The sequence below is a fragment of the Hemitrygon akajei genome, chromosome 5, assembly GCF_048418815.1.
Source record: "Hemitrygon akajei chromosome 5, sHemAka1.3, whole genome shotgun sequence".
NCBI classification, from domain to species: Eukaryota; Metazoa; Chordata; class Chondrichthyes; order Myliobatiformes; family Dasyatidae; genus Hemitrygon; species Hemitrygon akajei.
In genome coordinates this window covers 98,846,212-98,860,059 of record NC_133128.1, presented here as the reverse complement: position 1 = coordinate 98,860,059, position 13,848 = coordinate 98,846,212, and the positions used below count along the sequence as shown (strand labels likewise).

Below are 13,848 nucleotides of genomic sequence, written 5' to 3'. Positions count from 1 at the left end.
TCAATGGGCCAAATAGCCTAATTCTGCTCCTATAAAGTTTTATGCTGCATCACTGCATAGTATGGAGACTACACTGCAGCAGACAGTCAAAACTGCCCGCTGATTCACCAACACCAACCTACCTACTATCAAGGACGTACAGTATATACAGAAAGGTGCTGGAAAAGCAGCAGTAACATCATGAAGCATCCCACCCACACTGCTCATGGAATGTTTGTCCCATTAGGAGTCAATACACCAGGACCACCAGTCAAAAATGTTACTTTCCCCAAGCAGTAACACCTCCACCCACTAACCCATCCCTCCACACAAGCCACCACCACAACTTTGTCGTTTCCTGTCAGTCACCTTATGTACAGACTCTCCTGTGCCTGAATTTGAATCTATCATAATATTTGTCATATTTGCTTTGACATAGGAGAATGTATTTTAGTCCATAGAGTCTAGGCAAAGCCTCAGAGCTTTCCCATTAGTCCATCTTATCCTTTTGATTTCCATTCTCAAATGCTCAAATCTGAAGCTACATTGGCATTAACGTACAACCTGTTTTCAAGATGTGAGATGAACTTGACACACCACCAGGAAAGCTATGTTTTCGCAGGGAGAACATACAAACTCCACATAGTTTCATGAGAAGATCTGCATTTCCTTTAGCATGATTCATCAGCACCATACCAAAACAAGAGTTAATTTTTTAAGTGTTGCTAGCAAACATTTGTTTTGTATTCCCTTATTTTTCTAATGGTCTGAGTGATAGAATTAAAGGATTTTATTAGGTAAATAGAAAAAAAACTGCAGGAAGAAGTCTTTAGGACTTGCCTTAATTGGAGAGCAGAGCCATTCAGTGGTAATCTTATGAAGCACATCTTAATACAGGGTGATGGAGATATTTTGCACCTCCCAAAAGCTGTTGAATCTCGGTCAATTAAAAAATGATAAAAACAAGATTGATAGAATTCTGTTAAGCGATTATAAAGCCACAGCAGATAAATGGAGTTAAGAACAGATGCCTCATCACCTAATTGGATGTTGAAATACACTGGAGGGTTTGAATGGCCACATTACTTTCAATTGCTCTTTCAACAGGTAGCCCCTGGAACAATCCAACCTATATAAAACACTGTAATGCATCATTTCTACTATGACATTTGGGAAATCAGAGACAAAATTGACAGTCAAGTCATCAGTCTTGATGCTTTCAATTTGTGGAGTGGTGTTGCTAGTGTTGAATTGAGCTGGAGACCCTAGATGGCACAAAAGCTAAAGATCAGCTTTATTTGTCACATGTACTACATCAAATCATACCGTTTGCATCAATGACCCAGCACATTCTGAGGGTCTCGGCCTGAAACGTCGACAGTGCTTCTCCCTATAGATGCTGCCTGGCCTGTTGTGTTCCACCAGCATTTTGTGTGTGTTGCTTGAATTTCCAGCATCTGCAGATTTCCTCATGTAACCGTAATCCATATATCTTTGCACTGTGGGAGGAAACGGGAACCCAGAGGAAACCTATGTAATCATGGGGACATTGTACAAGCACCTTACAGACAGTGGCAGGAAGTGAACCCCGGTCAGAGATCGCTGGCACTGTAAAGCATTGGGCTACCATTCCACCACAATGCTGAAACTGGTCTGCACTCTGCCACATTCTATGCTATCTTATAAATACAGCATACATGTGATGAACACAAGGGATTTTGCAGATGTTGGAAATACAGTGCAATGCACACAAAATGCTGGAGGAGCTCAGCAGGTCAGGCAGCATCTATGGAGTGCAAGTAACAGTTGATGTTTGGGGCCAAGACTTCGATTTTTTTATTCCTCTCTGTAGCTGATTCCTGACCTGCTGAGTTCCTCCAGCATTTTGTGTGTGATACATTTGATAATGTTGTTTGTGATGTTTGTTTAGGATGTGATGCTATCCCAAACTGAAAGAATGTTTCATTCTCAGGTTGCAGTTAATGTTAATAAGCATTTAAGCTTTCTTCATTTACTGCACCTAAAGATGAAGGGCTGAAGCTGAGAACAGCGTATGTACGTACTTTCAGTTTTGTATCTATTTTTTGTGGAAGATACAGGTTTTCCCCACTATTCGAAGGTAGAGCATTCCTATGAAACGGTTCGTAAGCCGGAATGTCGTAAAGTGAAGAAGCAATTACCATTTATTTATATGGGAAAAATTTATGAGCGTTCGCAGACCCAAAAAAAACCTACCAAATCATGCCAAATAACACATAAAACCTAAAATAACAGTCACATATAGTAAAAGCAGGAATGATCTGATAAATACACAGCCTATATAATGTAGGAATACTTTTCTGCAATTATTGCAGCACTGTCCACCGCAGTGAAAATCTCACGCAAGCGCTCTCGGCAGCACTCGCGGCAAAAACACACGGCGCAAGAGCTCCTGGCAGAAATACACGGCGCAAGCACTCCCGGCAGAAACACTCTTTCCAGTAACCTTTAAGCTATGAAGCTACTAATTAACACATAAAAATACACAGCCTATATAAAGTGGAAATAATGTATGCCCAGTGTAGTTTCCCTTACCGGAATCAGGAAGACAGTGAGCACACTGATGATGGTGTGTTAGGCTGAGTCATCGGAGGTTGGGGTGGTGGGAGGTAGAGGAGACTGGGGTGTCATCTCATCGTCATCTGTTTCCATCAGGGCAGGCAGGTCACCTTCTTCTATGTCTGCCTGCCTTGATGTTGAAGGTCGAGTTTCGTCGTTTGCTGTTGCTGATGTGGAAGGCTTGAAAAATGACAGTATGCTTGACTGCTTAGCCTCGCGCATTTTTCTATCATACACTTCTTTGTAAGCACTCAAACCATCCTGCAAATATGCCCTAAACCTACGTACCCTTTCAAAATTAAAGTCATACTTTTCTGCAATCATTGCAGCGTTGTCAATTGCAGCAAAAATCTCACACAATTGCTTCACGTTCAGTTCCTGGACGACTTCACTTTTGGGCCATTCGCTACTGCGTTCGGCTTCAATTGTTATCCTTTCCTCTTTATCAGCTCTTCATCTGTCAGTTCTTGGTCATGGGATGCCACAACCTCTTCAACATCATCTTTGTCAACTTCCACAAACCCTTAGCCAAACTCACTATGTCCTTACTTTGTTCACCACAATCGAAACACTTAATTATGTCTAGATTTACACTAAGTGTAACACCCTTACGCACTCTTTTAGGCTTTTCCAATACCTTAGAACTCATCTTGCTAACGGATGCACAAAGTAAATCATAAAGCACAGATGCTCACAGGCACGTGTTTAAGCAATGCTGGCTGGAATGCAGTTCTGGGGGAGGAACTTGGCTGCTCGGCGTGCTGCCTTTTTTCATAACAGTGAAACCACCTTCTGTTTGTGAAAACAGGTAACTAATGTATGTCTTTCGTAACAACGAGTTGACGTAAAGCGAACGTTTGAAAAGCGGGGGACACCTGTACTCACAACCCACCTCTGCAGCTGGATCCTTGACTTCTTTGGGAGATTACAGTAAGCGTGAATCACCACCTTGGTGACAATCAACTCACCTCAAGGATGCGTACTTAGCCCACTGCTCAATTCACTACACCCATGACTGTGTGGCTAGGTTCAGCTCAAATGCCATTTATAAATTTTTGTCGGCAGAATGTTGCATGCTGACGAGGAGGCTTACAGGAGTGAGATAGATCAGCTGGTTGAGTGGTGTTGCAACAATGTCCTTGCATTCAACTTCAGTAGGACCAAGGAATTGATTGTGGACCTCAGGAAGGGAAAGTAGGGTGAACATACACCAGTCCTCATCGAGGGGTCAGGAGAGGAGAGATGAGCAGTTTCAAGTTCCTGGATGATTTATCCTGGGCCCAACACATTGTTACAAAGGAGGCCCACCAGTGGCAATATTTCATTAGGAGTTTGAGGAAATTTAGTATGCCACCAAAGACAAGCAAATTTCTTTGGATGTACTGTTGAGAGCATTCTAAGGGTATGGGGTAGAAGAAAGACACAGAGGGTTGTAGATTCAGCCAGCTCCATAGTAGGTAATAGGCTCTCCACTATCGAGGACATCTTCAGTAGGTGATACCCGTCATTAAGGACACCCACCACGCAGGGCATGCCTTCTTCTCACTACTTCCATAGGGAGGAGATACAGGAGCCTGAAGATACTCAATGTTATAGGAACAACTTCTTCCCCTGTGCCATCAGATTTGTGAATGGTCCATGAATCCGTGAACACTACCTCATGAATTTGCTCTCATTTTACAGTACATATTTATTTTTTAATATCTTTCTTATTGTAACTGGTAGTAACTTTTTATGCCTTGCACTGTCCTGTTATAAAACAGCAAATTTCACGATAATAATCATTGATACTAAGCTTGCTTTTGCTTCTGAAAATAGAAAGAAGGAAAAAGTCATTTTGGTGCATAACTGTTCTGTTTTGTTGTGTTGTTCTGCCAAGCATTGTGAGCATGCCTGCTTGTGGTAACACTTTCAGGCATCCTCCAGCATATCCCTGGGTGTGTTGGTCGTTAATACAAATGGCATAATTCATTGTGGATTTTGATGTACATGTGAGAAATAAATCGGGTGTCTGAATCTGAACCGATTTTTCCTCAACTACATTTTTTTTCTGACCTTGCAATATCCCTGTAAATTTAATCCGCACCCTCTCCTCTGCATTCACATTCCTTGTCATGAATTATAGCGAAATTGTATGTGATAATTTTGGTGTCTCCTAACTAGTGTAAGTTTGAAGATAATCTTCCTGCTTGAATACTGAAACTAGTGAAGGAATATATCATGCGTACCTTTTTAAACTACCAGTTGATCAACCCTGCTACTTTTAAGGATGTGGCCAGACAATCATGTTCCTTCTATGTTTCCATATTTATTGTGTCAATCTAAATACATTTCCTTCTTTCTCTCTGGACTGAATTCCATTTTCCAGTTTTCTGTCCAAGCAATCTGTATCTTTGAATTCTAACTCCTCCTTCCGCACTGTCAACAGCATATGTTTTGTTATACCTGCATGAAAACCTGATGGGATCTTGAATACAGATCAAGTTATTCAGTCTATCCAGTATGCTGTGACTCTTTGTTCAAGGCAGAATTAGTGTCCTGAGCAATGTATTTAAAATTGGCTCTGTACACTTTTGACAATTGACAGGCTGTGAACGGCTGTTAACCAGATATTGAAAGACTTCTGTGTGGAATATCTTTGAGTTTAGTATTTTTTTTGAAAGGCATTGAATAATCACTTTCTGTCCTCAAGTAAGCTGGCAGTCAGACTACATTTGAGCTAAATCAATGGCTTTCTCCTAGCATCTAAAGAAACGAACAATCTTTTTCAAAGCTCAAAGTTGGTTAGTACAGCAGAAATATTTTTGTTTGGACTTGACATGCAGTTTGAAAGAAAATAAAGTATTGCTTGTAATAAATGCTGCTTATTTGCCTGATAATTGCCAAATAAAATCCATACTACATTTCGTGATATGTATTCACCTGTCAGCAAGATAAGGTATAATATATTTTCAAAAAGTTAGAACACTGTCACAGTATTTAACCTCATTATCATCTACTTGAATATAGGGTAGGTTAAAAATATTCCCATTTTGGTGGTGGGGGTAAGAATACTTCTATCTTTGCAGTGTCTCATGAATCTGCACATATCTCAGAGCTTGTTCCTTAGAACATGGTACGTCCAGCATAGTACAGTACATTACAGGCGATGTGTGCCAACCTTTTAATCTACTCTAATATTAATCTAACCCTTTCCTTCTTCAAAGCCCTCTGTTTATCCATATATGTGCCTATATAAGAGTTTCTTAAATGTCCCTATTGCCTCTAACATCCCCCTATACTTTGCTCCAATCACCTTAAACTTAATGCCCCGTGTATTAGCCTTTTCCATCCTTGAAAAAGTCTCTGACTGTCCACTCAATCTGTGCCTCTTATCATCTTGTACAACTCTATCAAGTCACCACTCATTCTCCTTCGCTTCAAAAAAAAAGTTCAAATTCACTCAACACATCCTCATAAGACGTGCTGTCTAATCCCAGCAGCATCCTGGTAAATCACCCTCTCTGAAGCTGCTTCTACATCCTTCCTGTAATGAGGTGACCTTAGACCATAACTAATCCAATGTCTTCCAGGCAGTTTCACATCTTCCATTCCTCATAAAGCTGACATTGCCAGAACTCTTCTGCTTGAATATTAACCTAACTTGCAGTGATTTAGAGTGTACCTTTCTATTACAGCAGCTCAGGTAATGGACTATCCCTAATAAAATTCACAACATCACTACCAAAAGATTTGGAATAAAGAATAAAAATTAGATCTTACTGAATTAACACAAGTAAAACAACTGAACACAATGGGAGGAAACAAGAAAATTTATCAGTTTCTGTCAGGAATTCATATATGCAGACGGTTTCTAGGAACTCAACCCATCTACAACATGACGTACACTGTATTTCGCCTTAATCCTGTTCACACTCATCTACAAAATCTTCCGGTTCTCAAAAAGCCTTATGTTTAACACTCTCAGAGTTTGCTTTCAAATTATCTTGCTTCTCAACCCGGCAGCCTTAACGCTTTTCCAAATCCTGATAGTCCATTACTATCTTGATATGGATAGGTTGTTTGTGACTGGATTTTAAGCAGCTTAGGCTCTAAACTCTGGAATTCCCTCCCACAAACTTTCTTTTTTGCCATCCTTTCAGTAAATTGAGTATTTCTTGTGATTTGATTTTCATTTTATGTTTTGTAAAGACCCTTGAAAAGTTAGGCCCCAAAGCCTTTCTGCTATTTTCATGGTTCACATTCAGGTGGACAATGGAATACCTTTCAGTTACCTGGGTAAGAGTGCCTCCAACAAAGGGCAGGAAGTTTGACACCACTCAGTATAAAGCAGTCTAAGTGACCTAAACATTCATTCCTTCCAACAGTGATGCACGGTGTTAGTTTGTGTGTGTGCTATTACAAAACAGTCTGCGCTGCTCTGATGACTCCTAAACCACAACTACCACCAAGAGAGATGAGGTAGTAAGTACCGGGAAACACCATCCCAACCAAGTTGCATAGCATCCAGATTTGAAAATCTGTCATTCTTTCATTGTCACTAGTTCTAGTTGAGAGAGCTAGGGCTTTTCTGTTTGCAGTGATTATGAGATTGCTTGATAGAGGTTTACAGGATGATTGAGTGAATAGCCAGAGACTTTTTTCTGGTCCGGAAATGGTTAACACCAGGGTGATTGGAGGAAAGTATAGGGGGCATGTCAGGGTTAAGCTTTTTTTAACACACAGTGGTGGGTGCATGAAACACCCTGTGGTGATAGAGGTTGATACATTAGGGACTTTTAAGAAAAACCAAGATAGGCACATGGATGATAGAAAAATGGAGGGCTATGTAGAAATGGTTACTATGTAAAAATGGAAGGGTTAGATTGATCTTGGAGTAGGTTAAAAGCTCAGTACTACATCCAGAGGGCCTGATTTGTTCTCTGTGAAAATCTAGGAGCTTCCTAGCCTTCACTAGTTTCTTCAGAGCATTTAGGGATGAACAATAAATTATGGTCTTCCCAATGATATTTAAAGATTGAAAGAGTAAGTTAAAAAAATTGCTGTGGAGCATTTTGTTACATTAAATTCCCAAGATTAATGCAAGTTGTTAGTCATGCAAGGTCACTTACAGGAGTGATCGTTAAGCTGAATATGTATATACAAATCTCTATATTGAAGGAGCTTCATATGTTCACTTAAAAAACCAATTTCACTTTGTTTAATCTTCATATTTGATTTTTGAGAGCTTTTCTTAATTGCTCTTCAACTGTTCAGTGATTTCTTCAGCACTAGAAATCAGCTCTTACTAAATAAAAGCAGGCAGTTCAGGTAAGATGCTGGGTGCCCATATAAAGTATTCATCTCCCTTTGGAAGTTTTCATGTTTTATTGTTTTACATCATTGAATCACAGTAGATTTAATTTGGCTTTGTGATACTGATCAACATGTCAAAAGTGAAAACAAATTTCATCAAATTGGTCTCAATTTATTACAATTATTAAGCTCAAAATAATTGATTGCATAATTACTCACCCCTTCAAGTCAGTATCTAGTAGATGCATCTTTGTAAGCAATTACAGCCTGTGTCGATGGGTCTCTATCAGATTTGCACATCTGGACTCTGCTGTCTTTCCCCACTCTGCTTCACAAAACTGCTCAAGCTCTGTAAGACTGCATGAGGATCGTGAGTGAACGGCCCTTTTCAAGTCCAGCCACAAATTCTCAATTGTATTGAGGTTTGGACTCTGACTTGGCCACTCCAGGATATTAACTCCTGTTTTTAATCATGCCTGTGTAGCTTTGGTTTTGTGCTTGGGATCATTGTTTTGCTAGAAAACAAATCTTCTCCCAAATCACAGTTCTCTTGCAGACCGTATCAGGTTTTCCTCCAGGATTTCTGTATTTTGCTGCATTCATTTTACCCTCTACCTTCATAAGCCTTCCAGGGCCTGCTACAGTGAAGCAACCCCACAGCATGGTGCAGCCACCACTATGCTTCACAGTAAGAATGGTGCATCTTTGATGATGTGTGGTGTTTAGTCTGATGGTCAAAAAGTTCCATTTTGGTTTAATCAGACCAAAAACTTTCTTCCAGCTGACTTTAGAGTCTCCCACATGCCTTCTGGCAAACTCTAGCCAAGATTTCATGCAAGTTTTTTTTTCAATGGTGACTTTCTCTTTGCCAGTCTCCCATAAAGCTGCAACTGGGGAAGCACACGGGCAACAGTTGTTGTATGCGCAGTCTCTCATCTCAGCCAGTGAAGGTTCGAACTCCTCCAGAGTTGTCATAGGTCTCTTGGTGGCCTCTCTCACTAGTCCCCGTCTTGCACAGTCACTTAGTTTTTAAGGACGGCTTGCTCTAGGCAGATTTGCAGCTGTGCCATATTCTTTCCACTTCTTGATGATTGACTTAACTGTACTCCAAGGGATATTCAGTGACTTGGAAATTTTCTTGCATCCATCTCCTGACTTGTGCTTTAAATACTGTAAACTTTTCCCTTCATGGTGTAATTTTTGCCAGGATACTGACCCACCAGCAGTTGGATCTTCTAGATACAGATGTATTTTTACTATAATAAATTGAAACACCTTGACTATACATGTCCCTGCGCCCTCTCTCCCTCGCCCCCCCCCGAGCGCCCTCTCCCCAACCCCCTCCTCCCCATTCTCCCTCCCTCCATCAGTCTCTCCCTCATTCCTCCTTTCTTGCCAACTCTACCCCTCTCTCGCCAACACCCCCATTCGTCAGTTGACAACTGCTCCCCTGACAGGCCAACCCCCTTTCCCCACCCCCCCAGGCCAACTACCCCCCTTTCCCCACCCCCAGGCCGACTCCCCCCGTCCCCCCACCCCCAGGCCGACTACCCCCCCCCCCCGGCTGACTCCCCCCGTTTCACCCCCCTTGGGCTGACTCCCCCTGTCCCCCCCCCCCCCAGCAGGCTCCTGAACCCACCTCTTCCCAAGCCAATTCTACCCCCTCTCTCACTAGCTTTCCCCCACCCCCCCACCTCACCAGCTCTACCACCCCCCACCCGCACCTGCCAGCTCTCCTTCCCCACGTACGAGCTCTCCCTCTCTTCCTCCTGTACACAAATGCGCTCCCTCTCTCTTCCCCCATGCAAACACTCTGTAGCTCACTGTCATGAGCACTGTTGTGCTCCCTTTTACCCGCTCTCTAATCCTCTCACATTATTACTCTCATTCTCTTACTCAGTCTGTAGACCTTTCTGTTCCAGGTGGTTGATCTTTCTTCTTGCCTCTTTCTTAGGCGCTGTTGTTCACATGTCTCCTGGCAGCCAAGGTATCTCCACTGATTGAGAAAATTGATGACCAAAAAGAGCTGAAAAAGCTTACCCGAACAAGAAACAACGTATTGATCCTGTACTCCAAATCAGGTGAGAAAATTGTATATTCCCTCCAGTTCAACGCATGCACTTTGAAAGTCCTACTTTCTAGTCATGTTCAAATACAATTTTTATGTCCTTGTGCTGTCTTGCCTGCATGCTGTCCTGCACAACACCTTCTGAGAACATTCACCTCAAAGTATCTGCCATGTTTCTGTTCAGTGATAGCATTCAGCCTTGCCCCACCACTTTTCAACTTATCCTCTAAATTGTCATATGGGCTAGTCATCTTCTTGTACTGAACAGTGCTCAAATATTTTCCTGTTAGATATAAGGAAGATCTAAAACTTTATTTCGGTCCCCACCACACACTATTACCTAGCCACCAATCCCATCCCTCCTCCTGGCATCAGCTGTATTTTTCCACCCAATGTTGAAATTCAGACCTCATCAAAACGTGGCTGTCTCTATCCCTCTATCCTGGTTTGGAGAAAGGCCAGTAGTAAATGTGCCTTTTTGATGTGAAGATTTCATGCCCTTGTTATCTTCCAATGAAATCCTCCTCCAATTCCTTTAAATTAGTTGGGTTTTGTGAAGAAATTACTTCTCTTAAAGCTTGTTGGAACAACAGTCTGCTAGCCTATCTTTGAAGAATTGTAATATTTGAAGATATCAGATTGTTATAAAAATGTATTGGGTTCACTGAAACCATTTAGGAAGTAAATGTATGTAACTCTTTTAGTGCCATTGGCCTAGTCCATTCCATCACTCTACAAAGAAAAATTGCAAATGTATTTTAAAACATTCATGGAGTCATAACGGCACGAAAATAAACCCTCCAGCCCAACTCATTTATGTTACCAAGATGCCCATCTAAGCTGGTCTCCTGACCCAATCTCTGTAAACTTTTTCTACTGCGAAAATCAGAGTGTATACATAGATTTTCCCTGTGACTGCTTGGGTTTCCTCTAGGTGCTTTGGTTTCCTCCCACATTCCAAAGACATACGGGTTAAGGGTAGTGAGTTGTGGATGTGCTGTGTTGGCACCAGAAACATGGCGATGCTTGTGGGCTGCCCCCAACACATTCTTGAACTGTTGGTCGTTGATGCAAATGATGCATTATTTCACTGGATGGTTCAACGTACATGTGACAAATTAAGTGAATATTTTTCTTTAGCAACTAATATTTTAATATCATTAGCATTCTGATTATAATGAGGTGTGGATTAAGTCACTTTATATTCTTGGAACCTATGCAGGTGTTGAAAGATAAAACTGTTAAACTGTCAGTAGGAAATTTGACTGCAGTGAAATGACATTAACTTAAAAATATTAAGTAGAACATTGTTTTCTATAAGCAGCAATCCAGCTTTTTTAAATTAGATTAGTACTGTTACCCGGGTGTGCTGTTGGGTTGACAAAGTAGTGGTATAGAAGGATATTAGGGGCAAATTTGTCCTTTAGCCCCTCAGACAAGTGTCCGTTCTTTTAGTGAGACCAGATACAAATGGCTTTTAAGAAAGTTTTTGCAATTAGATTCAGATTTACTTATTTATTATATATACGTCAATACATACAGTGAAATGCGTCATTTGTGTTAACAACCATCACAACCCAAGGATGTGCAGAGGGCAGCCCACAAGTGTTGCCACACATTCTGACGCCAACATAGCATGCCCACCATGTTGACAAAACAACAAAAGCAACAACAAGAACAGAAATAGAGCAACTAAACAATAGGTAAACAAGTCCTTGCCTCCCTCCCACCCTCTCACTCAGATACACAGACAGACCTCTAACCCCATGACAGGCCATTATACCCTTTTGTTAGCATTATTTTTTTTTAGATTTAACGCCTGTCTCTCCATTCCTGAAGTTAGTATAGAATTGAAACCTGTCCTAAATTGGGGAGCAAACATGGTCGAGCACCTCCACACCACCCACCACAACAGGGCAAGTGGGACTTCCTGGTGGTCAAACATTTTAATTTCAGTCCCATTCCCATTCCAACGTGCCGGTCCAGGGCCTTGTCCTGCGCCCACCTCAGGGTGGAGGAGCAACACCTTTTATTCTGTCTGGGTAGCCTCCAACCTGATGGCATGAATCTTGACTTCTCCTTCCGGTAAACCATTCTTTCCAACCACACACCCCCCCCCCCCCCCCCACACACACTTTCCTGTATTCCCCATTCTGACTTTTTTGTTCTTCTCACCTGGCTATTATTTTCCCCCAGGTCCCCTCCTCCTTCCCTCTCTCCTATGGTCCATTCTCCTCTCCTATCAGACTTTCTTCTCTAGCCCTTGACCTTTGGGCATCTGGCTTTACTTATCACTTTCTAGTTCACCTCTTTCCTCTCCCCCCACCTTTTTATTCTGGCATTGTCCCTCTTCCTTCTCAGTCCTAAAGAAGGGTCTCAGCCTGAAACGTCCTTTCCATAGATATTTCCTGACCTGCTGAGTTCCTCCAGCAATTTGTGTATGTTGCTGCAAAATGTTGAGGTAGTGTTCATGAATTCGTGGACTGTTCAGAAATCTGATAGCAGAGGGGAAGTAGCTATTCCTAAAACGTTCAGTGTGTGTCTTCAGGCTCCCATGCCTCCTCTCTGATAGCAGTAATGAGAAGACCACATTCCTGGATGGTGAGGATGCCAACTTTTTGAGGCATCACCTTTGGAAGATGTCCTCGATGGTAGGGGGTCTAGTGCCCATGATGGAGCTGGGAGAGTCTACAACTCTCGGCAGCTTTTTCTGATCCTGTGCATTGGTGCCTCCATGCAACCAATCAGAATTCTCTTTTTCCTTGTCATTTCCAATATTGTACTCAGCCATTTCTGCATGGGAGCAATGGAATTGCTTTGATTATCTGTTGATTGAGCAGCACAGCACAATGGTGATAAGGAATTGCACAATAACACCCATGTTTACTTTCTTATTGCATGATAGCTGCTACTGCTGAACGACCACTTAAGCTGCTGTCTGACGTGGCAGAAGCAGTGAAAGGGCAGGGCACCATTGCCTGGGTAGATTGCGGGTAAGTAATTGTTTAATGTTCAATAAAAAGTTGATAGTCACTGTGCAAACATATTTGATTTAACCCATTTTTTTCTGTGTCATGGTAAAAGATCTTTGCCACATATTCTAAAGCATTTTCTATTCTCAGTACCACTGGAGTCATAGATGTCTAGCGTCCTCTCTCCTATCTTCTGTTTATGCCAACATTGACAACCCTTTGCAAGACAAGATTTGTTTCTTAACATTATTTATTGATTTATCTTCCAAATGGCTTTATTTTTGTAACCTATATAAAATTAAAGGATACTGGAAATAATCATTCATTAATGTTCAGAGCTGATAAGTTTTCACACACAAAGTGCTGGAGAAATTCAGCAGTTTGTGAAGCGTCTATAGAGAAAAATGAACCGTCAATGATTCAGGATGAGACCCTTCATCAGGGAAAAGATTTAAAGTTTTCAGGATAGGCATACCTTGTAAAGATTCCTCAGTGGAACAGAAAATCATAAACTCCAAAGCAACTCATACAAAATACTGAAAAAGTACATATAAATGTTTGAAATGTTGATGGTTTTATTCCTCTCCGTAGATGCTGCCTGACCTGCTGAGTTCCTCCAGCATTTTGAGTGTGTTGCTATGGATTTTTCTGCAAAAATCTCTTGTGTTTATGATGTACATTCCAGTGAGCTATTCATTTTTAATTTCTGGTTCCTTTCAACTCATCTCCATTCCCAAATTGTGAGAGTAGAATGGCATTGAGCAGACCACACTTGGAGTATAGTGAGCATTTTCAGGCCCCTTATCTAAGAAAGGATGTGCTGGCATTAGAGAGGGTCCTGAGGAGGTTTACAAGAATGATCCAGTGAATGAAATGGTTAACTTATGAGGAACATTTGATTACTTTGGGCATATACTCGCTGGAGTTTGGTAGAAT

General features: G+C 41.5%; 1 protein-coding gene across 1 annotated transcript in view; it reads left to right on the top strand.

Moving 5' to 3' along the window:
- Positions 1-13,848, top strand: part of pdia5 (protein disulfide isomerase family A, member 5) — a 211,341-nt gene that overhangs the window by 13,452 nt on the left and 184,041 nt on the right. Inside the window, exons 2-3 of the mRNA XM_073046123.1 lie at positions 9,827-9,953; positions 12,846-12,933. Coding sequence (XP_072902224.1) covers positions 9,827-9,953; positions 12,846-12,933 — 215 coding nt within the window. The remainder of the gene's footprint in view (positions 1-9,826; positions 9,954-12,845; positions 12,934-13,848) is intronic.